The sequence below is a fragment of the Sinohyriopsis cumingii genome, chromosome 4 (assembly GCF_028554795.1).
Source record: "Sinohyriopsis cumingii isolate HCF-2022 chromosome 4, ASM2855479v2, whole genome shotgun sequence".
Classification (NCBI taxonomy): Eukaryota; Metazoa; Mollusca; class Bivalvia; order Unionida; family Unionidae; genus Sinohyriopsis; species Sinohyriopsis cumingii.
In genome coordinates this window covers 38,892,439-38,917,199 of record NC_142964.1, presented here as the reverse complement: position 1 = coordinate 38,917,199, position 24,761 = coordinate 38,892,439, and the positions used below count along the sequence as shown (strand labels likewise).

Here is a 24,761-nt window from a genome sequence, read left to right as displayed (position 1 = left end):
TGTACTGCTTTCCTGTACTGTGACTTAAGATTCTTTATATGTGGTAATTATGGAGATGCTGCACTATTTAAAGCAGACTGTCAATAAAAATAGCACTCCTATGTGCTTGAAAAACTAGTAGTGGTAGTTATTATGATAATTAATTTTGTTAGATTAGATAGTACCAGCTTCTGAAAGTGCAATGAATGAATTACAAAATATATAAAAAGTAAAAAATGTTATGAGCTCTTTTCCCCCAATTTGCCTTCATTGTCAAGGAAGTGAAAATGTCCAAACAGAGCTAGCAGTCTTATGAGAAATGCAGTAAACTGTATACTCTGTAACCCAAACTACACCCATCAGTCATATGCTACAGCTAAAATAAAGCTGTATACTCTATAACCCAAACTTTACCCATCAGTCATATGCTACAGCTAAAATCAAGCTGTATACTCTGTAACCCAAACTACACCCATCAGTCATATGCCACAGCTAAAATTATGAGAAATGCAGTAAGCTGTATACTGTATACTACACCCATCAGTCATATGCTACAGCTAAAATCAAGCTGTATACTCTGTAACCCAAACTACACCCATCAGTCATTTGCTACAGCTGAACTTAAGCAGTTTAAAAGATATTTCAGCAATACCAAAGATATAAAATGTCTTTTTTAAAAACCGGGATAACCAGTGAGGAAAATCTGTGACATTGTTTTTCTGTAAAAATCAAACCCTATGCAAAGTACAAAACTTTAGAGCAGCCCTATCTATCAGTTCCCACCAGTATTTAAAGACCTTGTCTTTGGAAAAAGAGATAATGATAATCTACTCCAATTATTTGTTTTTTTCAAGACTCCTTGTCTCATAATACAACCCATGCTAAGTAGTGGATGATTATGAATTTCGCTAAGCTGTTAATTACGTTAGACTGATGTAGACGATGCAAATGTGACCATTTACTAAAGACTGATCACTGTGTTTCACTGCCTTATGGACCCCAGATATGAATGTGGTGCATAATTGTAGAATTCTAGCGAATGGTTTATTCACATGCTAAAAGCTAGTTAAGGTGCTTCAGGAATCAGGCACCCGTCAATGGGAAACTGTAGTAGTGAGTAATAGGGTTATGACACATCCAGGTTTCTCCAAATCAATGGGTGAATTGAAAATTCCTTATTTGCATTTAAAAGGTGATTTCTCATTTGATAAAGTGATTCTTTTTATCTGTTAGTTGGAATTTTACATAAGCATTATTGTCAACAATGTTAAAGTTTTGTGTAGATCAGATGTTTGTGTGTGCATGATTTGGTTTTTTATCATAGCTTTAACAATTTTTCAGTCATATCACTGTTGTCTGCAGTGATGTCTAGCACTGGGGCATCATGCTACAGATATGTAGTATCATGTCCCATCCAGTCACATTATCCTGACACATGGCCATCCAGTCACATTATCCTGACACATGGCCATCCAGTCACATTATCCTGACACATGGCCATCCAGTCCTAACATTTAACCTCTTAATGCTGAGCGCCAAGTGAGGCAGCTGCTAGTACGATTGTCATAAGTCTTTGGTATGACTCAGCCAGGGATCGAACCCACGACCTCCCGCATCTGAGGTGGATGCTCTAACTACACGGGCCATTGGAGCAGTCAATGTTTTTTTTTGTACTGACAAGCATATGGACTTGGGTGAGAGACTGGGTTCCTCAAACACTTTTTCTGGCAACATAAGGGAGAGCACCGTTGTCAGCAATGCAAGTTTTTGAAAGTCATGTATCTACAACTGTCACAGCAATGAAATGAAATTCTTTGAATATATCACTTTTGCTCTATAATATGCTAGGAGATCCTGTTTTGACTGTCTCATGTGCTTCATCATCATGATAAATAATGTTAAGTTTTCCATTCAAGTTCTAAAGTTTATATATCGATGGAGTTCCTGTCTTGATTGCTTTAGCAGAAAGCTTGGTTTATCTCTACAAACATTATGAAAGTTTTGAGTTAAAGTTTTGAGTCACATATCTTCAATATCAGGTGCTTTATTCAACTGAAGATTTAGGATGATATGACTCAAGGTGTAAAGGTAAAATACTGATACATGACAGTCTTGTCTGTCTCACCTGCTTAAGCATCATGTGACAAGACTTGTCTGTCTCACCTGCTTAAGCATCATGGTCAGCAATGTTAAGGTGTTGGTTTCAAGTTTACGAAAGTCAAATACATTGGTTTTACTGGCAAGCACATAGATGCAGGAGAGAATACATCAGAATGCTTGTTTTATTCTGTTTTGCAAAGGTGATTTTTTTCTTTTCAGTGTATTGTACAGCATTTCCAAGAGAAGGCTTCAAAGGGGAACCTAACAACACAGATAATTGCTGAACTGAGTGGTAACAGATTGATATTATCAAAACCTGCAGAAAATACTGCTGGTGTTAAATTAAAAGTAAGTTGTGACAAGGTAAGAAAATGTTCTGAAAACTTAAAGATTAGTCTTAACGCAGTGAAGCAATGGAAATCTTGGTCACATTCTTTATAGACAGTTGTTCTTTAAAGACATGTGTCCTTTTTACATATTAGCCCAGTATCACCCAGTAGGTCTCTGTATTTGCAGATAAACAAATAATACTTTCCCTTGCATATACTGGATCAGATGGATTTCAATGTTTATATTTATTCAGTTAGAGTTCTTGAATTATTTTTTAGCAAAAATTATTAACAGGTGTACAATAATGAGATGTTTTGATGTTTTTATTATGTCAGTCAGAGTTTAATAAGTCTTTATCAATATTAGATGTGTCAGTAACACACACACACACACACACACACACACACACACACATATATATATATAGAGAGAGATGATATTTTTGTATGTTTTGCAACACTTTCTGTATTCTGACACCAAAAATTATTTGTTAGAATAATATTTGAATGCCTTGTAATTTTTTCATGAAGTTTTACAGTATTTTTTTCAGAACTTATATTTTTAGATACAACCTAAGGAATCATGGTCACACATTTTCAAACAAAATCTCAGTGTGTTTGGAAGGGGCTTGTATTTTGTTTACCAATAAGTAAACAGTACATGTGTTACTCAAAAGAAATTTTAAGCAACCGTATTAAGCTTCAGAGTCTGCAATAAAACAGACAATGTTTGCTTCTGTTGATTACAAATAGGTACCTAATAATCTCAGAAAATACTAATGCTTACTTAACAGGATATTATAAGTCACAAACCTACCTAAAATAACATTGCGTTGCGTCACTTGACATTAAAGATTCACTACGTTCATTTTTTGCTATGATCACCATTTTGAGCAGGCCATCATGTGACATTGTTTTGGTTTAGCAGTGAGGGATGGGGATGAAATATGTGTACAATATTGAAAATGATATTAGGAAGATTTCCATTTTGGTGTTGAAATGTATTTTGTTCTCCAAAAATCAAAGTTTTGAGTGTTCAGGCCTATGAATAAAAAAAACTTGCTCTTAATTGAGTCACATTTCCCTATTAGATGATAATCTGTGAGTCTCTGTGGATTAGTAAATTCAGTGAAAACTAGCAGCAGAGAGGGTGAACAGAGCACTTGCTGGAAGGTCCATTTTTGAAATATAAAGCCTTCTACGAAAAATAAAATAAAAGGTCAATAATGTCAAACCAAAGCCTCTAACTAAAGCCAAGAGTTTCTTTAATTGGGTTAGTTTTTTTGTTACTTTTTTTCATTGTTTTTTTTTCTTCAAAATTTAGTTTACCTGCCATGACACTAATTTGAGGTCGCACCCTCTCTGCTGCTGTCTTTTTATCCAAAGATTTTATCAAGACTTATACGATATAATGATCGAGGATCATGTAAATTTATCGTTATAAATCTTTGTGGTTTAGATTGTGCTTTTTAAAAGAAGTTTTTGAACTTAATCATGTTCATGTCTTCTGAATGCCCAAGTCTGATGAATATTTTGCAGTGCATTGTCTGGTTCTTCTCCATTAAACACAACTAAAATATTACAGTTATGTCCGATCACTTTAGGTATTTGTGAATATTGCTGAGTAACATAAATCATGTCTGTGTTTTTATGTCTCCTTCGAGAAAATATTCTAGCTGGATTTGATTGTTTGTCTAGCAATCTGTCGTCATGTACCACAAGATTATTAATAAATCCATCGAGGTCATCTACAGATGGGTTTCATCAATATCGGTGATAAAATCAATAATATCATTACAGTCCTCATCCAACAATTTTGCATTTTCATTAAAATCTTTAAGTACATCATAACATCTCTGATCATCAACTGACGGAGCTATTAAATGCAACTTATCCCATTTGAGTCATCTCATTATCGGAGTAAGTAACAATTGCATTTTACCAGACCCGGATGGACCTATGATAATTGCTCTGATATAATTTGGTAGCACTGGATGATGCTTGACTGGCTCTTGCTTTTGTGTCGCTGAGAAATCAATGACATCCATGTTATACAAATATAATAAATAATATGAATTGATATTGTGTTCGATGTAGAGCATCCACCCTCACAAATGGATTAACAACAATAATAACAAAAAATAAAAAGCATGCACTTACAGGCAAGTGTGTGAAATGTTGTACAAATATAAATTTATTTCATCTCATGAAGACTGGTGGTGATATCGCTACTTCATTAGGAAAATTACCAGAAACTCCATGGGCTAAATACCCAGGAGAAAAACATCTTCCAGGATATAATTATTGTGGTTCTGGAACCTGACTTGATATCCGACTTGATGAGTGAGATCAACCAAGACCTGGAGAGTATCCAATAAATGCTGTTGATCAAGCATGTCACAGTCATGATTTAGCTTATAAAAGTAATGATTTACAACAATGAATGTTGCTGTTGTTGTTGTTGTTGTTATTGGATTTAACGCCATTTTCCAGCACAAGATAGGCTATACATGGCGGCCGGTATTAATGGTGGAGGAAGAACCAGGGGAAACCCCGGAAAGAACCACCGACCCACGAGAAGCTACCGGCAAGCTTTCTCACCTATCCACATTGGCCAAGCCCGAGACTCGAACCCACGCAGACAGAGGTAAGATGATGAATGTTGCAGATGTAAAGTTGATTCATTTGTTAAATTCCATAAAAAATAAATCTTTCAGAGAATCATTAGCTAATTGGTTGGTAAGATCTGCGATGAAAGGTAAACAAGTATTAAGAGCCTGTAATTAAGCAACCGATTATTATAAAATAATAGAATTGATTTATTATAGCCCAAGAGGATACTGGAGGGGTAAAGCAGTAATTAGTAAATTTGCCGTTGCAGCAAATGTTACATGTTCTGTTGCTGCAAATTGGTTAGAATGGCAGGCAATATGGCAAATTTATCTACCACCACCTACAAAAATTCTGCATGCACATTTTGATGTCAGCACTCCTAGTGAAGTTCATCAAGCAGATATTTTATTTTTACCACATGATACTTTTAAAACTGGTAGATGTCAATCACGTACACACAAATACTGTTGACTGCCATTGACGTTGCAAGTTTATATAAGGAAGCAGAACCACTATCAACTAAAACAGCAGTTGAAGTTGTATCTGCTTTTTGTGTGAATTTATCAGTGAGGACCCTAACTATGGCCACAGTTGCTACAGGTTGATGCTGGCAAGGAATTTCTTGGTGCAGTATTATCTCTGTTGAAAAAACATAACATCAAAGTTAGACAAGGACATACTGCAATTCATCGTGATCAGGCAGTTGTTGAATGATTTAATCGAACACTTGCTGAGCGGTTATTTGGATATCAATATGCAAGGGAAATAATTCAGAAAGATATGAGATCTCGCAAATAGGTTGCAAGATCACCAAGTGTGATAGCTGCATTAAATAATGAAATTACTAGACTAGTGTAATTTCAATGAAACACATTAATGCAATTACAAAAAAACATATACCAATAAAATGACACGACTCCTTTTCAAAACAACCAGTACTAGGTAGTATTACTGTATGATATTTTGTATGAACCTGGTGAACTTGAAGGTGGTAAAAAAAAAGCGCCTGATCCTTTTTGGAGTATTACGACACATAAAATTTCCAGCATGGTAAGATCCACAGGTAGACCTGCAATCTATAGATTAGATTCAACTGCTCCTCAACATGGATTTGTATGCGAGCAATTATAAGTAATTCCTGAAGACACACGATTACCACTGCATTCACTTTTGTATACTAGCACCTCAATGTGGATTACATTCAAGACAGGTCAGTATCACATTTTCGCATGTGTGACCAAATTACTATTAATTCTGTCTATGGTAAACTATCTTGGATTATTATTTGAATATTTCCACAACATTACTGTCTTACAGCTCACACAGTGATTATTTTGCTGTTGTTTCAATGTCATGATAAATTTAACATCGAGATCAAAGTCATGCTTATTTTTTTTGTCACACCTTTTATAACTAATTTTTTTCTTACTATATCATCATTAGTTTCCTGAATTTGATTATTATTTTCTGTGAAGTTTATGACAATTCTCCGCAGCTGATCTATTCTTGTGACCTGAGACACTGCAAGATAAACTAAGTTTGACCATTCAGTATGATCACTGACGATGCAGACATTTGTATCAAAGATGGTTAATCCTTCTGGTGAATGGTCATTGCGTATCCTAGCATCCATGGAGTTTTTCCATAGTTCAACACCCTCTCAACAACACTAACAGGAATTAAAACAATATCATTTAATACAAGATTTTGTTTCTCTGACGATCCCGATACATCAGTGTCGATATTCTGTTGTAGTGTATCTGCTGGTTGATAACACAATGGTACAGATAGATTTGAAGTTTTTCTTTATGTAACAAAAATAATTCTTGTATGATGAACTATCTTTCTATTTGCAACTATCAAATCATTTGGTCTCCATAAATTCCAAACATTATTTATAGGAGTTTCTGAAATTATCTCATGCATTATTTCACATTGAATTTTATTCAGTTGTAGTCTGATTAAATTCTTAAACTCTGTTAATTCTGGATCAAGTGCTCTATGATCATCAGTTATTTCTTCATAATAATCCACAAGTTTTTTCAGCCATTTATGTAGAGACAATCCAACAAAAGGCGTTGGTTGACCATGATCGCCACACATTATTACAGCAGTATTTTTTGTCAATAACTATTCAAGAAATATTTTTAACGTTTCTAATGAAACGATATATTTTTCATCCAAGACAATAATCCTTGGAATATATCTCTCTCCCATTTGTTCAGGAGTCCATTTATCTCCCTTCCATCAAAAGAATTTGTGATAAGTGCATGATTTAATATTTCTTTCTTTCATTTCTCTTGCAAGTCCGTGTGTAGGTGTTAATAAAACTATTATATCAAAATTCAGAAATAATTCGATCATGTGTTGTTTTACTAGAACCTTCATTCCCATTGAGATAAACAGTCATATTTCTGGTCACAGGATCATATACCAATGGCACATGATAATTTTGATATTTGATTTTTTTGGTAATAAATATCCTTAATCTCAATGTCGGTGGATTCAGAATGATTAAGTATATTTTCTTATTTTTTTCTCCATTCAATCCATGATGCGTAAGTTCCGATATGTAGTTGTTCTAGCAATCCTGTTTTTTTTTAAATTGATATAAAATGAATCCATAGTGACTCTGACAGCAAACTCATTGATAATAGATTTATGGAAACATATGCAAGTATTGAAGATCTTAAATGAGTAAACTGCAGTGACTCACCATCAATATAACTCACAATTTGTACCTAATTTAGTTCTGTCTGATAAGTTAACATTACTTCGACTTATAAACATATTTCTATTCGTATCAGCAATTATAAAATCTAACTCAGCATCGTCTATAATTGGTCTTGTACAATGTCGTTTATCATCATATGATCCTTCTTGGGTGAATTTACCGATTACTTTTCTGACAAGATCTTTTGCGATTTTATTCTCAAAATCAGTTATATCGGGATTTTCATCATCAGAATATTTCTTTTGTTGTGCCAACCAAGCTTATTTCAGCAAACTATATGATATAATTGCTTCACTTACAACGAACGATATCAGTATTTTTACATCGAGCATATATCGTAATAATACTGTTGGTGCTCACATTTTTTCTGAAAAATGTTTGCCAAACCAGACATAACAAATTGGATGAAGATCTTTGGCAAACTTAAATGACTCGATACAAGCAAATCTAGTCAGGTCAAAATCTGGTAATGGTCCATTGATTGATACTCTAGTCATCTCATGTGTTGGATGTCCAAATCGCTCAAAATACTTGCAACACTCTCGCATACCAAGAAAACTTCCAGGATAACATGCAACCATATCAACCGAGATAACATCCTTATAATCATATCTGGTATTCCATAATCCACAGTGTCTGTATTGGACACAGCTTGATATTATATCAGTGAGAAAATCAACCTTCATAGGCTTCCATGAATTTTTCTCTCTAGCAAAATGAGCCACAACTGATGGAATTGTAAACTGAGCAACTTTCCATACATTACATTGTCATGGGTGTATTTTGATGCAATATCTTTAATTTCTTCATGGAGAGATTCTATGGGATAAATATCTCCATTAGGTCGTACAAACTGATCATAGTTTCCATCATCGAAACTCTGAAATAACCATACTGGTACAGGATTGTTCTTATTATGTTAATAAAATAAAATATATCTCCTTGGTAAAATTTAACAATTTGATTTCATGGAAATATTGTTAGTGCAATAGTCCATACATGCGCATTATGATCAATAATTTTAGTCGAAGCTCCTTTTGATTTATACTTTGATTCATACAAAATCTCTCCGGTTGTCGTTTTTACCATTATTGGAAACTTGTTTCCCTAGCTCAGCAACGTCTTTGATAGATGCTCAGGTATCTTTATTTCTGCCCAATCATTTATTATTTTATGTCTTTTAACCATTTCCATAAGTCAGAATTTGTAAAAAAATGTTCTGTTACTCGTTTGGCTATACAATTTGTTTGCGAAAAATTTCATTGGTTTTAGATCTTGAATGCTGGGTTTGTCATTCAGTGGATATATTGTATAAATAACTGCAGTCACAGGATATGCTCTTTCATAACACGGTTTGTCAGTACCAGTCAACATTCCTGGTTTGGAATTTTTACTTAATATGGCGATTTTTTCATTATGAGGGACAGGGTCATGTTTGTCACTGGTAATCCAAGTATTGTCTACTTCCTTGATAAACATTACTCTGAAAAATATCTTTGATTGCTGAGATAATAATCGTTGCTGCTCATTTTTCATTCATTGTAGCATCAATAACATCGGTGTTGCGTATGATTTTAAATGTTGACCACACATAAGATTCTTTTTTAGCATTACAATTGCTTTTAATCAGAGTTTCCTTCGGATGAACCAGAGATTATAAATATATATATATATATAACAAAGAATAAATGCAAATGGCTTATGATAGGTTCTACAACTCCCTGTAATAAAGCTTGTGTAAACGAATTCTGTGGACTTCACTTACAAAACGTACGGAGAGGGAGTTTAGGACCTAAACCATGTTTGAAATGTGGTGATGGGGTTAGAGGTAAAACGCAGTTGAGTATGCAATGTGGTGGTAAAAAATAAGAGAACTGAAAAGATATTATGATATAAAAAAAATCACTGATATTAATGACAGTGTCATGAAAAGCGCTGAAGATTATCTTGCCATATTTGCAAAATAATCATTTAGACAAATAATCATTTTAACAAATAATATTATATAAATGGAGCAAAAAGAATTTGTAAAACATCCAGTCATCAAGAATTATGAAGTATCTCATGATGGTGTAATCAGGAACTGTCGACTAAAACTGGTTATCTCATGATCGGTACTAAGGGGAATAAACATTTCAGTCATAGATTTATCTACGAATGTTTTCAGGGGTTAGTCAAAGACGGTCTTGTAATTGATCATATTAATTCAGAAACTTGATAACTCTTTAGATAATTTGCGAACCAGTACACAAAGCCAGAACAGCAGATTTGATGGTACTGGTAAATATTAAAAAACTGTAAAACTTGTTAAGTCTTTTAATACAGAAACTGGTGAAGAAGTAATATTTCAATCAATGAACGCGGCTGGAAAATATTTAATTTGAATGCATTCTGTAAAATATATTGCAGATAAAATTACCAGATCTGCATTTTCGAAGAAGTATAAACAGAAAATAACTTTTCATTATTGTTGAAGGGAGATAAATCTGTGAAGCTAAGCTCTCCAGTGGAGTAATTAAGTAGTTATCTCGCTTGTTACTGCGTAATTGACTGCATTTTGTTTGGTCATCATAACTAATTTCATACAGATATTAAGTAATTTATCCATCTGTGTGATAATTAGTATCAGTTAAGTAATATAATGTAATAGCTCAAATTAGTGAAAGGGTATTTACATCTTAATTTCGTCTCCCTTAACAGAATCAATCACCCACTTTGTAATGCAGTAGTTATTTTTAGATGTCTCTGTTATACAGAAATACATGTATTTTAAACCTGACATAGTCAAAGGCAGAAATATATACAATTTAAAATTATTTTAAAATGATGTGTTCTGGAAAATGGAAAATAAATCCATGCTGTGGTTCATTTGTAGGAAATCCAGTATAGGTAATTTCATAATAATTTCTAAAACATATACATGTATTTGTAAGATATATCCATAGCGCAGTACAAATGTGTTGGATTCTCATAATCAAGGTCCGGCATTCAAATTCCGTGACTGACAACTGTTGACAATGCTGATATTTTACAATTTTTTATTAAAAAAGTTGGGGTTTACCCCTGTCTTGATCTTCAACAGAAAAAAATACACGCTTCCCACAATGTCACCACGTGGTGGGTTCTCTTTTGCACTCTTCCAGGGTTGATAATTGGGGTGTGTGTGCAGAAATCTTTTGAACATAGAGAAAGCCCTGTATATGTATTGTGCTGTCCATAGTACTAACATTATATGTATTGTGCAGCCCTTAGAACTAAGATTGTATACAATACCAGCAGAGTACAGATTTATTAAACTCATCCAACAGTCTGTGGTTGTAGTTAAAGATACAGAAGTTAAAAAATTCGTATCTAACGTGCGATTGAAAAAATTAGATCAGAATTAGCTGATGAATATAAGAAGGAAAAGATTATTAACACACACGTGAGGCAGTGGAAAAAGTTATGTCAGATCGTGAAAATGACAGTGATTGTGAAATTGAAAGTACTGTCAGTGACTGTAGTAACAACATCACTAAGAGGGATTGTGAACGTGAAAGTAGTGACAATGAAAGTTATGGCAATTGGGGTCCCTGTCATGGCTAGTGAAAGTTAAACTTTGTCAAAAAAATGTATTCTGTTATTATGTAATTTTTTTTATTATTTCTGTTTTTGATGAGATTTTTACAATTTCGTGTGCCTATTACCCCATCTAATTACAAAATTTGACTGATTTTCCTTATTTTATGTACTATTTACTGAGAATCAGTAAAAAAAAAAATCTGTTATAATCTCACGAACGTGAAGGTCTATGATCTTACATTAAATTTAATATTAAGAATTTCTTGTCTTAAATCAGTAAGGTGTCCAGTCTGGTCAGTGAGCTTGAAATGTATTCTTGATAAAAACAGATTATGACAACATAGATAAACCAGATTAATATGTTCTTGTACAATGAAATATCCAGGATATACTTGAGGTGTAAATGAATACAGAATATATCCTTGCTGAGCTTGATTGGATTGTTCAAGATCTATTTGATAGCTGACATCAATTACATCACATACACGATTAACTGCGACTGTTGTTATATTAATGATTCCTGGTGAAATATGACGGACTTCACCGCAGATTATTGTTATGTTTGAGATTTATTTATGGTGGGGTTACTTTTTTCCATTACAACAATTTTTGGAAAATATTCTTTGATAATATTATTGACTTTTCTTTTTAGTCCTTCAGTTACAAGGCCTGGTATTACAAACGTTGGTAATTCTGCTTCAGTTAATCTATAATAATCGAGAAATATTTCTTTATAAGTTTCTTTTATATTATATTGTGGTGTTGTAATGACTGCATGAGTTATAGTCTGAACACTTTTTTGATAAATATAGTCAAGGTCTGATTCAGCTTGATTTAAATGTTGTATTGTTTCAATGATTTTCTTTTTTAGGTCATCATTAGGGTATTCTAAAATGTAATTTTTGAATAGATTTGTTAATGATGTAGACATACTTAAATGTTCATTTCAAATTTTGCTAGATAAAGAATTGAACATTTCTTCTCAAACAGTATAAATTCCTCTTCCTGATACGACCATTTTAGGAAAATAGAAATGTTGAAGAATAGGGTGTAATTGAGATTCTTCTTCTCAATATTTTGGAGTTGTTATAAAAAATAATTCATCGGTGAGGAAGTCATTTAAGTTTGGTTCTGGTGGTTTTTAATATTCCGGTCGGATTTCAGGCACCTAAAACAGATCGGATTGATGATTGATAAATATCAACGATGTAATCTGGTGAATTTATTTCAAACACAGCTGATAAAGTTGGTTCATGAACAGTAATATCTATTTTGATTCTTTTCCTATGATAGACTTAATTCAGCGCTGGAATTCATCGTTGACTTGTTCAGTTTGATAACTGCCTGTGGTTATTCTGGCAACTGGCCAATTGGGAATTCCATAATCTTTATTTTTATACAAAAATATAAGCAAATTATTTGCTGGCAATCCACCGAATGATTTTAATCTGATATTTGGCCAGCTGTAATATACTCATAACTGAGCTAGCGCTATGTCTTTTCTGGAATTGCAGTTGGAAAGTTAATGCTAAATTCAAGATTATTTGAGCTTACTGATGTCATCATTGTTTTTTACAGAGTTGTGTTAATGACAGTCTGTTGTAGTAATTCGTTTGGAGTTGACAATAATATTATTATTATTATTTTCTAAATCCTGATTTTCTAAATCAGGCTTGGATTCTATCACAGTCATTGCTTCTTTATAAATTCCAATCACCTCCATGAACATCTGATATTTTTCATCACAAAGACTTGTTGATTAATTTGGAGTATGCTAGTGTTGCTGTGTGTAATATTATTATATAATCATGTAATTTTGCATTTGTGCATGTACATATTTTTTTTGCAATAATATTAAGAAGGCCAGCAATTGTTGTTGCAACTGAAACACAGATTGTAACGACTGCTGGTACGATCGATAGCGATGGTGTTATGTTTGATAATAATACACTGGTTCCAGCAATAACAGCAGATGCTGAATACACAATTATGTTAACAACAAATATATGTCTGCGATATTTTTTTACCTTTACTGTATACTCATCGATGATATTTTTTATTTTTGTTTGCCATTCACTTGATTATATCTGTAATGTTGTGCTGCATGTGGAACGTTGATCAGAATGTTCATTATTTTTTAACTAGATGGGAATTGGTGACTAATTCAAGACACCAATAGTAAATCAAGTCAAGTTTTTTTTATTCGAGTTCCACATTAAATGATTCCTCGTTGTTTTATTTCAATATCAGTAATATAAATCCAGGAGATCCACCTGATGGAGTCAGGAGTGGATAATGCTGTGAAATTGTGGTAGATAATGTAAATGTTGTAATGCCAAGTACTGAGAGCCTGTATATACTGGTAACCTCAGTGTGACATTTGATAGATTTATTAAGTGGTGACCATAATGCTTGTCCTGACGCTACTGTATATACTATGCTGTTGTTAAACATTTTTATGTTGGAGAGTTTAATATTGATGGCTGGTGGACTTCCAAAAAATTCATTAATGGATCAATTTATGTTTCTACAAAAACTCATAAACAATTGTACATGATTAGAATAATCAGTTATAAATGAGGTTATTTCATTATTAACTGAAACTAATGTGTTCATCATTGGAAGGATGTATTTTTTTGTTACAGCATCATTGTCTGATTCTGGTTCTCCAGGATCAGTAATTTTATTAGAACCAGTCATTCTATCACTGGATTTTTGCACTCGTCCATGAATATTATCTAATATTGTTGACATAATAATACCGGGTTTAATTTTTCCATTATTATCAAACACAGCTATGCTATTTTCAGTTACTCAATTAATATTAATGATAATATCCTTCAATGAAAGATTGCTTGTTTTTAATTTTCCTTGCTTATCTTGAAGTACAACCACTTCGTTTGGATCTACATTTGCAAGATTTAATAATTCAGATATTTCATCGCTAATCTGTTTACTTATATTTTCATGAGTTATTCCATCATTTTTTTGTTTTTGTTTTGAGGAAGGTCTTCCGTAAATATCTACCATTATACTTTAAGATCTGTTTAAAATGACAGGTCTACTTGTATAATCGTGCATGACTTTATGAGGTGGTAATGTTGATGATGACAGAACAGCAGTTATATAAATTCATGGCCACATATTGGATGATTGGTTATTGTTTGTGTTGGTAATGTGAATACCAGACTGGAGTTTTTATTGTGTTTATGTAATTTAACAATTCTTTTGGTGGAGTCAACCTATATGAATCAAAATAAATAATTCCATGTGGATCAATTATGTATGCCACCCAATGAGTACCAGACCAGAACTATTATCGATATTAGTAATACCAGTTTCAATATTGTTTGGTTGTTTTGAGTATTTCATCACGTATAAAAACATCTCTAAAAAAATTTATATTTAATTTTTTAGCAGTATCAAGTAAATCAAAATTTGACATAGGAAGAATTAATGAAGTGTTCCTGGAAGTCTCAGTCCTCAGCCATATCAATGACGAGTTCCTGGTAATCTTAGACCCCTTCCCCTTTTTTTTAATTACTTTTCCTGTTATTATTTTTTGTTGTTGCTGCTAATCCACCAGCAGCTCCAGCAGTTTTGTTGTTGTTGTTGCTCTCTGTAAACCTGAAGAAAATATGGTCTCTATGTATGCATGCGTATATATATATATATATATATATATATATATATATATATATATATATATATATATATATATATATATATATATATATATATATATATATAAAAGAGCTCATTTTGTGTTTCCTGACAGTGCATTTTATAAACAGGTGACTTATTTTAAAAAGTGTCTCTGCAGATGGGATTTTTAAGAAAAATAAAAAAAAGTTTCAGTTAAATTTTTCTTGTTTTGTTTTGTAGTAGATAAATAATTGTAAAAGGCCATTACATTCTAAAAGCGTACATTTTTTATCAAACTTTATCACATGTACCTAATAAGACACTTCCTCACATTGCCTTGTGTTTTGTTCTGTGGAGAACTTGAGGAAAACAACCCTGGAATAAATGGTATGAAATACAGGAAATTCATCATTGGTGGTGAAAGTGCAAGCCAGCTGCAGCATTTTGGAAGTACTAATTTAAAAAATGTTCCATATATTTTATCTGTTGTGCTTTCTTCCTTGGATTGTGTAAATATTTGTGTTTATTGTGGTAAAAGAAATCATAAGTTTTCAGTGGAGGTCTTTGTTAAAGATGTTCCATTGTACTAACCTCTACTTAGTAACTGTCACCCAACTACATGTATAAATATAAAATTACTCTTTCATTAGGACTGTTAGGCAGCACCAGTGTTTTGCCTCGTGTAGCATTCGTTCGTTCGTTCGTTCGTTCGTTCATTCATTCATTCATTCATTCATTCATAAACTGCAACATTAATTTAATCAGAGACTATTTCTACTACTGTTTTTTACTATTTATATTATGTAACTAACACTTTGTGCTAAGGAAGAGCTTTCCTATATAAAATGAATTTTTTTATCATATCAGACACCAAAAGTGATTATGCTTTTATTTCTGACAGCACCCAGAGTTTTGTCCCATTCATCATCTCACCTCTAATGATGCTGAAAGCTTGCCTGAGGCCATCAAGACTCGGGGGGTGCAAGTAGGGGCAGCAGTGATCCTTCAGACATCTGATGGCAAGGTTCTACTCACACGTAGAGCCAACCACCTCCAGACCTTTCCAGGGATCTGGGTCCCACCAGGTACTGTTAAATACTCTTGATCAGGGTGCATGCTAGACTCCATTGTGTGGAAAAGGGACTTCTACCCCACTGGAATATGTCAATGTAATGGGAAAAAAAATTGAAGTGGCTTTAAACAGGTGCATTGCTAACCTTGAAGTAAAATAATATGAAAACAAAAGAAATACTCATTAAGCTCTATGTAAATGTTATCTTTGGGGTGGGGGTTGATTTAGTAAATTTGTTGTATGACTTTTTTTGGGCAAAAGATATAAATGTCTCAAATAGATTACTTTAAAACTGGGGGAAAGATAATGAGATACAGGTCCTCTCTTTCTACTTGTCAGAATGAAAAATTTAGTAATCATCTTGTTTACTGTTGCTAGCAATCATCATGTAAAGCTAAACCGAGTAATAATTTGCTCTGGTTTGGGGTACAAATGGATGGAATTTCACCCACTTTATCAGTACACATGTGCAGATTTTCAGAGGAAATCTCATTGATTGAGACATAATTGCAGACATAAATAATGTGAATGATTAAATCTGCAGTTACCTTTTAGTCTTGGAGATTGACACAAAAGTTGGTCACAAGCACCAAATGTTTTACAGTGTCCATCCAACACAAAAGAAGACAGAGGAGTTTATGTTGCACTCATAATATAAAAGCATTCATTAGACTGAAAAGGGAGTGGGGTGGGTGGGAAGACGCCCACAGTTTTAGTTGAGGTGAAGTAAATTTCATGTTATCAATTTATTTGGGTGAAATAAAATGGACAAGGGCAACTATTTAACCTGAACCACTTCCAAGCGATGACTCGGGCAGAGGTTCCCACAATGAGCATCACTGATATGAAATTCTCTATGCAGTTATTATCTTAAATGTGGATTCAGTATACTTTTATTGTAATGTTTCATTATAACAGTTGATTCATACATGGAGCTCAACATCATCACAGATAATATAGCAGTGTCTGCGTTAAAAATGGCCAGTATACTTCTAAGATAAAAATAAACAGAAAGTATGACAATCTGATTATTATTAGCTTCTGGAAGAGTGGTGGATGTAAGGTGAAGTTGTTTGCGTTTACAACATGCACAATGGAGAGAATGTTGGTATACCGCTATATTACTTTCATGTACTGTAGCTGAAATTTCTTTAGATGTTATACTTGTGGAAACTGTACATGATCTTAACACACAGCTAACTAAAATGACTGCTTATTTGTGCTAAAAAAATCAGCCTTAATTAGTCTGAAATATGCAATCTTTAGCAGTTATTAAAATAGGGAAAATGAAAATTTTGCCAGACAAGACAGTACCAGCTTCTGAAAGTGCAGTGAATGAATCACCAAACATATAAAATGTTAAAAATGTTATTGACTCTTTTTTTTTATACAGTTTACCTCAGAAAACCAGAAATTTAAAAATTAAAATGACCAAGCGAAGCTTTTAGTATGCAAAGCTGTATACTTTATAACCCATATTACTAACACCAATCATACACCAAAAGAAAAGGAGTTAAAAGTTCATTGAACAATACCTAAGATATACAAGGTCTTTTTTTAAATAGCTAGTATAACCAGTGAGGAAAGCCAGGGAAATCTTTTTCTTGCGAAATCTAACCCTATGCAAAATATGTAACTGTAGAGTGACACCTGTGTTATATGAGGTATATGGTCTACACCTACAGATCTAGCTTTCATTTGACCATAAATATATGGTCTACACCTAGAGATCTAGCTTTCATTTGACCATAAGTATGAGGTACCTACATACAGATCTAGCTTTCTTTTGACCATAAATATGAGGTACCTACATACAGATCTAGCTTTCATTTGACCATAAGTATGAGGTACCTACATACAGATCTAGCTTCCATTTGACCATAAATATGAGGTACCTACATACAGATCTAGCTTCCATTTGACCATAAATATGAGGTACCAACATACAGATCTAGCTTCCTTTTGACCATAAATATGAGGTACCTACATACAGATCTAGCTTTCATTTGACCATAAGTATGAGGTACCTACATACAGATCTAGCTTCCATTTGACCATAAATATGAGGTACCTACATACAGATCTAGCTTCCATTTGACCATAAATATGAGGTACCTACATACATATCTAGCTTCCATTTGACCATAAGTATGAGGGACCTACACTCAGATCTAGCTTCCATTTGACCATAAATATGAGGTACCAACATACAGATCTAGCTTCCTTTTGACCATAAATATGAGGTACCTACATACAGATCTAGCTTCCTTTTGACCATAAATATGAGGTACATACATACAGATCTAGCTTCCATTTGACCATAAGTATGAGGTACCTACATACAGATCTAGCTTCCTTTTGACCATAAATATGAGGTACATACATACAGATCTAGCTTCCATTTGACCATAAGTATGAGGTACCTACATACAGATCTAGCTTCCATTTGACCATAAATATGAGGTACCTACATACAGATCTAGCTTCCATTTAACCCTAAATATGAGGTACCTACATACAGATCTAGCTTTCATTTGACCATAAGTATGAGGTACCTACATACAGATCTAGCTTCCTTTTGACCATAAGTATGAAGTACCTACATACATATCTAGCTTCCATTTGACCATAAGTATGAGGTACCTACATACAGATCTAGCTTTATTTTGACCATAAATATGAGGTACCTACATACATATCTAGCTTTCTTTTGACCATAAGTATGAGGTACCTACGTACATATCTAGCTTCCATTTGACCATAAGTATGAAGTACCTACATACATATCTAGCTTCCATTTGACCATAAGTATGAGGTACCTACATACAGATCTAGCTTTCTTTTGACTATAAGTATGAGGTACCTACATACATATCTAGCTTCCATTTGACCATAAATATGAGGTACTACATACAGATCTAGCTTTCTTTTGACCATAAATATGAGGTACCTACATACAGATCTAGCTTCCTTTTGACCATAAATATGAGGTACATACATACAGATCTAGCTTCCATTTGACCATAAGTATGAGGTACCTACATACAGATCTAGCTTCCTTTTGACCATAAATATGAGGTACATACATACAGATCTAGCTTCCATTTGACCATAAGTATGAGGTACCTACATACAGATCTAGCTTCCATTTGACCATAAATATGAGGTACCTACATACAGATCTAGCTTCCATTTAACCCTAAATATGAGGTACCTACATACAGATCTAGCTTTCATTTGACCATAAGTATGAGGTACCTACATACAGATCTAGCTTCCTTTTGACCATAAGTATGAAGTACCTACATACATATCTAGCTTCCATTTGACCATAAGTATGAGGTACCTACATACAGATCTAGCTTTATTTTGACCATAAATATGAGGTACCTACATACATATCTAGCTTTCTTTTGACCATAAGTATGAGGTACCTACGTACATATCTAGCTTCCATTTGACCATAAGTATGAAGTACCTACATACATATCTAGCTTCCATTTGACCATAAGTATGAGGTACCTACATACAGATCTAGCTTTCTTTTGACTATAAGTATGAGGTACCTACATACATATCTAGCTTCCATTTGACCATAAATATGAGGTACTACATACAGATCTAGCTTTCTTTTGACCATAAATATGAGGTACCTACATACATATCTAGCTTTCTTTTGACCATAAGTATGAGGTACCTACGTACATATCTAGCTTCCATTTGACCATAAGTATGAAGTACCTACATACATATCTAGCTTCCATTTGACCATAAATATGAGGTACTACATACAGATCTAGCTTTCTTTTGACCATAAATATGAGGTACCTACATACAGATCTAGCTTTCTTTTGACCATAAATCAATTTTATGGTTCCCACATACAGAGCTGCTTCCATTTGACCGTAAAATTTAATATGAGATACCTACATACAGATCTAGCTTCCTTTTGACCATAAGTATAAGGTACCTACATACAGATCTAGCTTCCATTTGACCATAAATATGAGGTAACCTACATACAGAGATAGGTGCCATCCTCAATAAATAGTTGGTCCCTGGACTATCAGAGTTAAGTTTCACTATAATTACAAACAACAAAATTATTATTTATATAAATGCCTTTAAATTATGAATGTACAGGAACTACTCTTAGCACAATCAGTGCAAGTGAAGAATCCTAGTTTGACAACATTGAGACATATTTAAAACTGGGTTGAGCAGCTAAAATTTTCAGTTCTTGAACATACATTTTTTAAATTGAAATATGACAGAAGAAATATCCTTTTTTTCACTTCATTAAAATTATATTTTCTGACAAATAGTAGATTTTCTCTCTCTTAATTGAGCTAATGGGAAAGTATCATTGAGAGGAAATTTTAATTAAAATATTTTCTCTTTTTTTATTATAATTGAGGTGTTTTGTTTATCGATGATTCTCACCTAACACACACACAACAAGACTGATTTTTATCCTTTTTTTTAGGTGGACACGTAGAAGAAAATGAGACAGTGAGTCATTCTTTGCACATAATACAGATAATGTTTTCAGTTTCTCCTTGATCACCAGGATCAACAGGTGTTACAAGTACAAATTATGTTCCTGTTACCGACCTACTTTTTATACCCCGAAATTAATTTGGAAGGGATATAGAGTGTTTCCCTTGTCTGACCACTTGTCAGAGTGGGATAACATTTATGATGAGGTCATTTTTTAGGTAAAGAAGCCTTATATTTGGAGGTGTCTTAGTAGAGAACCAGCCCACCCAAAGTAGGCCATTTTGAACTTTATTTGATACCTCTATGCTTATTTTGTTGGTTTTTTTAAAATTTGTTGATTGGTTAGGTCAGTTTTATGGGGAATTATTGGTTACAGTAGTGCAGCTTTGTAGATAACTCCTGGTGATCACAACACTGTTCCACCAAAATTAGGTCATTGTGACAGGTCATTTATGTATCATGAGCATAAATCTCTATTATGTATTTTGGTCCTAAATAATTAAGGTTAAAAAATTCCAGCAGTTGTACAGCTTACTTCATTCTGATGAAATGTGAAAGATAATATGGTAGTACCATATATACACTTGGGTAAAAGTCTGGTCCAACTGCAAACAACTTAGACCATGATCTCTTGTTGCATAATGCACTGGCAAATCGGGGTCTGTGTTATTGTTTGTTCTTCTGATTACTGTTAACTAAGTGCATATATCCAGTTCTGCCAGTGCATTATACAATGTTAGATCGTAGTCTGTGCAGTTGGCAGTTAAAAGCTAGTATGTACGGTAAGTATAACGTAACTTGATTTTCCAAATTTATAATTTATTGCATTAAGATAATTCCCATATTTTTGTTGAAGTTTTTGTTAAAGATTTTATTATGCCAGTGAGATGGTGGGTAACTTTCCAAATGTTGTTGGCATCGGCCTGCAACTGAGTTTCACAGACACTGTAGAGTGTACAGTCACTAAACTTGATTGGTGTATTCATCTTGGAGGGTACTACTCATTTCAAGCAAAGAAGATGACAGTGACCTACTTATGCTCTGATGATTATGTAAAGTTTCCATATAAGCTTTGTTTCTTTGAGAGAATTTTACAGTAATGAAACTTGAATGGTGTATTCTTGTGCTTTAGACACTGTTGTGCAATTATAAAACCAGAAGGATATATTCATCTTTACGTTTTCTTGTTTAGCTCTGCATTTCTGACACTGTTTTCTGTACCAACTTTTCTGTAGTCATGAAACTTTATGGATGTGTTTATCTTGGAAGGTAATACACACCATGGCAAATATAAGTCATGGTGACATAATTTTTTGTTCCTAGAAACTTTTAGCTCATCTTTGCAAAGAGGAAAGCTCTTGTACTATCCCAAATGTTGGCATTAGCATCCATGCATATAAAAGCTTATACTTATACTTCTTCAACAGTTTGGAGTTTATTTTCATGGCACCTACATATTGAGAAAGTGGGATAAGGCTAACTTTTGTACATGTACCTCATTTATGCATTCTTCGTTAAGTTTTTGCCTTTAAGTCAGTTATTTTCTCCATCAAATATGTTCCCAATCATGTTATGTTAGGAATATTGGTATTTTAAATAAACAAAGGGCAGTAACTCTTGCTTATTACCTGCTCTTTGTACCACTAGGTGTTGCTAGTTTTTAGCCTGTCTGCTGTACAGTGCACATGTCGTACAGTTATCCTCTGACAGTTCATCTGTTTCTGTGTTCCAGGAGGCCATCCATTGTTCCTTTTGGATTTATTTTGTGGGCTTATTGATCTGCTTACTGCAGGTTGTATGTATTATATTACAATTTCTGCAGAGTTTTGAGTGATTTTGTCACTTGTTGGGACTTTATCTTTTAAGACTTCATCCCACCTTACTATCGTTGACCTGTACAAGGTCTTTTTGAATTTGAGTGACTTTGACCTTTTTCCTTTACTCTATTCGTCTTGGAGCCCGTAAAAGCAAAAGTAATTTAGTGACGCTTCATATTTATGCTTAGATTACTCTCTGTCTGCTCTCAGTGGAGAGCCATTGACTTTGCCAATTATGACTGGCTGGAGTTGTCGATGCCACCCAGCCTGACTTATGTAGAGCTAGGAGCTGAACTGGACCCAGTGCAAAGTGAGAGTGATGAGATGCCAACAATCTACCATATTCCAATCCAGCTGTGGAGTGGACTGAATTCAGCTTTCAAGCTACCATCAAGGAAAATTAGCCGGTGCTGGCCATTTCAGAATTCCCTCCACTCCCTACCACTACACAAGATTTTAAAATCAAGGCATTGGTTTGGGGAGGAGGTAGAGACACTGTCCTTCCCCAGTTGGCAAAAATCGAAGAGATTAATGGCCAGCTTTGCAACCCAGGCAACTCTAAGGCATTCTCAGAAGTGACATGGACATTTTACTAAAAGGCTTATTTTGATATGTCTAGTTTGTCCTAAGCAAAATGGTGCTGCTCCGACATCAATTATGGTTGCCATGGCTGCCATCTTGAAAATCTTATCACTATTCTTGAACAGTAGGATGTATTGATGTGGTCTTATCTCAATTTCATCTCAGCAGATAGTCATATCAGCTTGAGGTTTTTCACTTAAAGGTTTCTGATGATATGCATTTGATCCTAAATGAAAATGGTGGCAATCAGACCTCTGTGATAGCCATCTTGAAAATCTTGCTATAGTTACTTTTTTTGAGCAGATGGTTACAGACATTGGGTGCTCACTAAAAGACTTCTGATGACATCTGTTTGGTTCAGAGTGAAAATGATATTGTTCAGACCTTTTGACATGTATATCTTAGATATAGATCAAAGAGCCTTTAATTCCCTTTATTTTGGTGTATGACTGATGGGTGTAATATGGGTTATAGAATATATGGCTTGGCTTTACTCAAGATTTGCACCTTTCATAAAAGTGCTAGCTCAACTTGGTCATTTTCACTTCCTGAACTGCAGAGGTAAATTGTATAAAAAAGAGCCAATAACTTTTTTTTACATTTTTTATATTTGGTAATTCATTCATTGTACTTTCAGAAGCTGGTATTGTCTAGTCTGGCAAAATTCATTTTCCTTATTTTAATAGCTGCTTTGGATAGTGTACTTTAGACTAATTCAGGCTGATTTTTTAGCACAAGGGAGCAGTCATTTTAGTTAGCAGTGTGCTTAGATCATGTACAAATTCCAAAAGCACAATATCCAAAGAAATATCATCAACATTACAATAATGTAGTGTAGAGGTATGCCAACATTCTCTCCATTGTGCATGTTTAATATGCAAACAAATTCACCTTAGAAATGTCACTCTCTCTAAAGAACATAATAACTGGTGAGCGCCCCCATATATGATAAAAGTAGCATTTCTGGGAATTAACTCTTCCAGGATACTATTATAATTACCTCCCCTTGTCACTAACCCCATGTGGCTTCATGCATACCAGATGTTCTTTTTTTAGTTTAAGCTTCCACAGCATTACTGTCAGTTATTGCAATACTGTTGTAACATTCCTCCCAAAATCTGTTCAATTTTGATTTAATTTTCAACCATCTGCCTGTAATGTCAGTATAATAAAGTGATATTAGCATTACTTCCGGTATTGGTAGCCTTATTTATGTTCTTTCACTGGTATTTTTTGGCATCTTTTGTCTTTATTGCTGACAATATGTACATTGACTAATGTATGCATGAGTGCTCTAAATGATCATAGAAAATTTGGTTCATGTTTTACACAGCAAAAGGCAGACAGAAACATAGTTGAGACCGTCAAACAAGGACATATTGAGCTTGCACCCGAACATGGAATTGGTAGCCAGTATAGTGAGGGATTCCATGATGACCCCTCCTCAGACATAGATTCCTCAGATCTGATTGTCATTGACTGTCACCTCAGAGCAGCCAGAACTGGTAAAATTGAATATATTGAATGCAACAGTACTACCACCTTCCCATTCACTGCTTGAGATGAGATCCTGATGCAGAAGATGATGTCACATATGCTAGTGTTGGGGGACATAATCTCTTGACTCTTCTTGAATTTCTGTGACATCTATGACAGAATTTGACTTTATGAGAGTTTTCTCTGACATTTTGGCAGTGTAAAGGGCAGAAGACCCCTTTCCCTGCTCAAGTGCCCATAAGTCTGGTCGCATGAGGTTTTATCCCAATCTCTTCTGATTTTGCCATTAATTGCACAAGCCATCCTTGCCATCTGCTGCCATCCCAGTTACT

The 24,761-nt window shown here is 34.0% G+C and overlaps 1 protein-coding gene across 2 annotated transcripts in view; it reads left to right on the top strand.

Moving 5' to 3' along the window:
- Nucleotides 1-24,761, top strand: part of LOC149800957 (m7GpppN-mRNA hydrolase NUDT17-like) — a 41,254-nt gene that overhangs the window by 4,474 nt on the left and 12,019 nt on the right. Inside the window, exons 2-4 of one of the 2 annotated variants that reach the window (XM_089955034.1) lie at nucleotides 2,299-2,427; nucleotides 15,863-16,046; nucleotides 20,520-20,545. In XM_089955034.1, coding sequence (XP_089811160.1) covers nucleotides 2,299-2,427; nucleotides 15,863-16,046; nucleotides 20,520-20,545 — 339 coding nt within the window. Of the gene's footprint in view, nucleotides 1-2,298; nucleotides 2,443-15,862; nucleotides 16,047-20,519; nucleotides 20,546-24,761 lie in introns of both variants that reach the window. The other variant, XM_089955033.1, reaches the window with a different exon arrangement.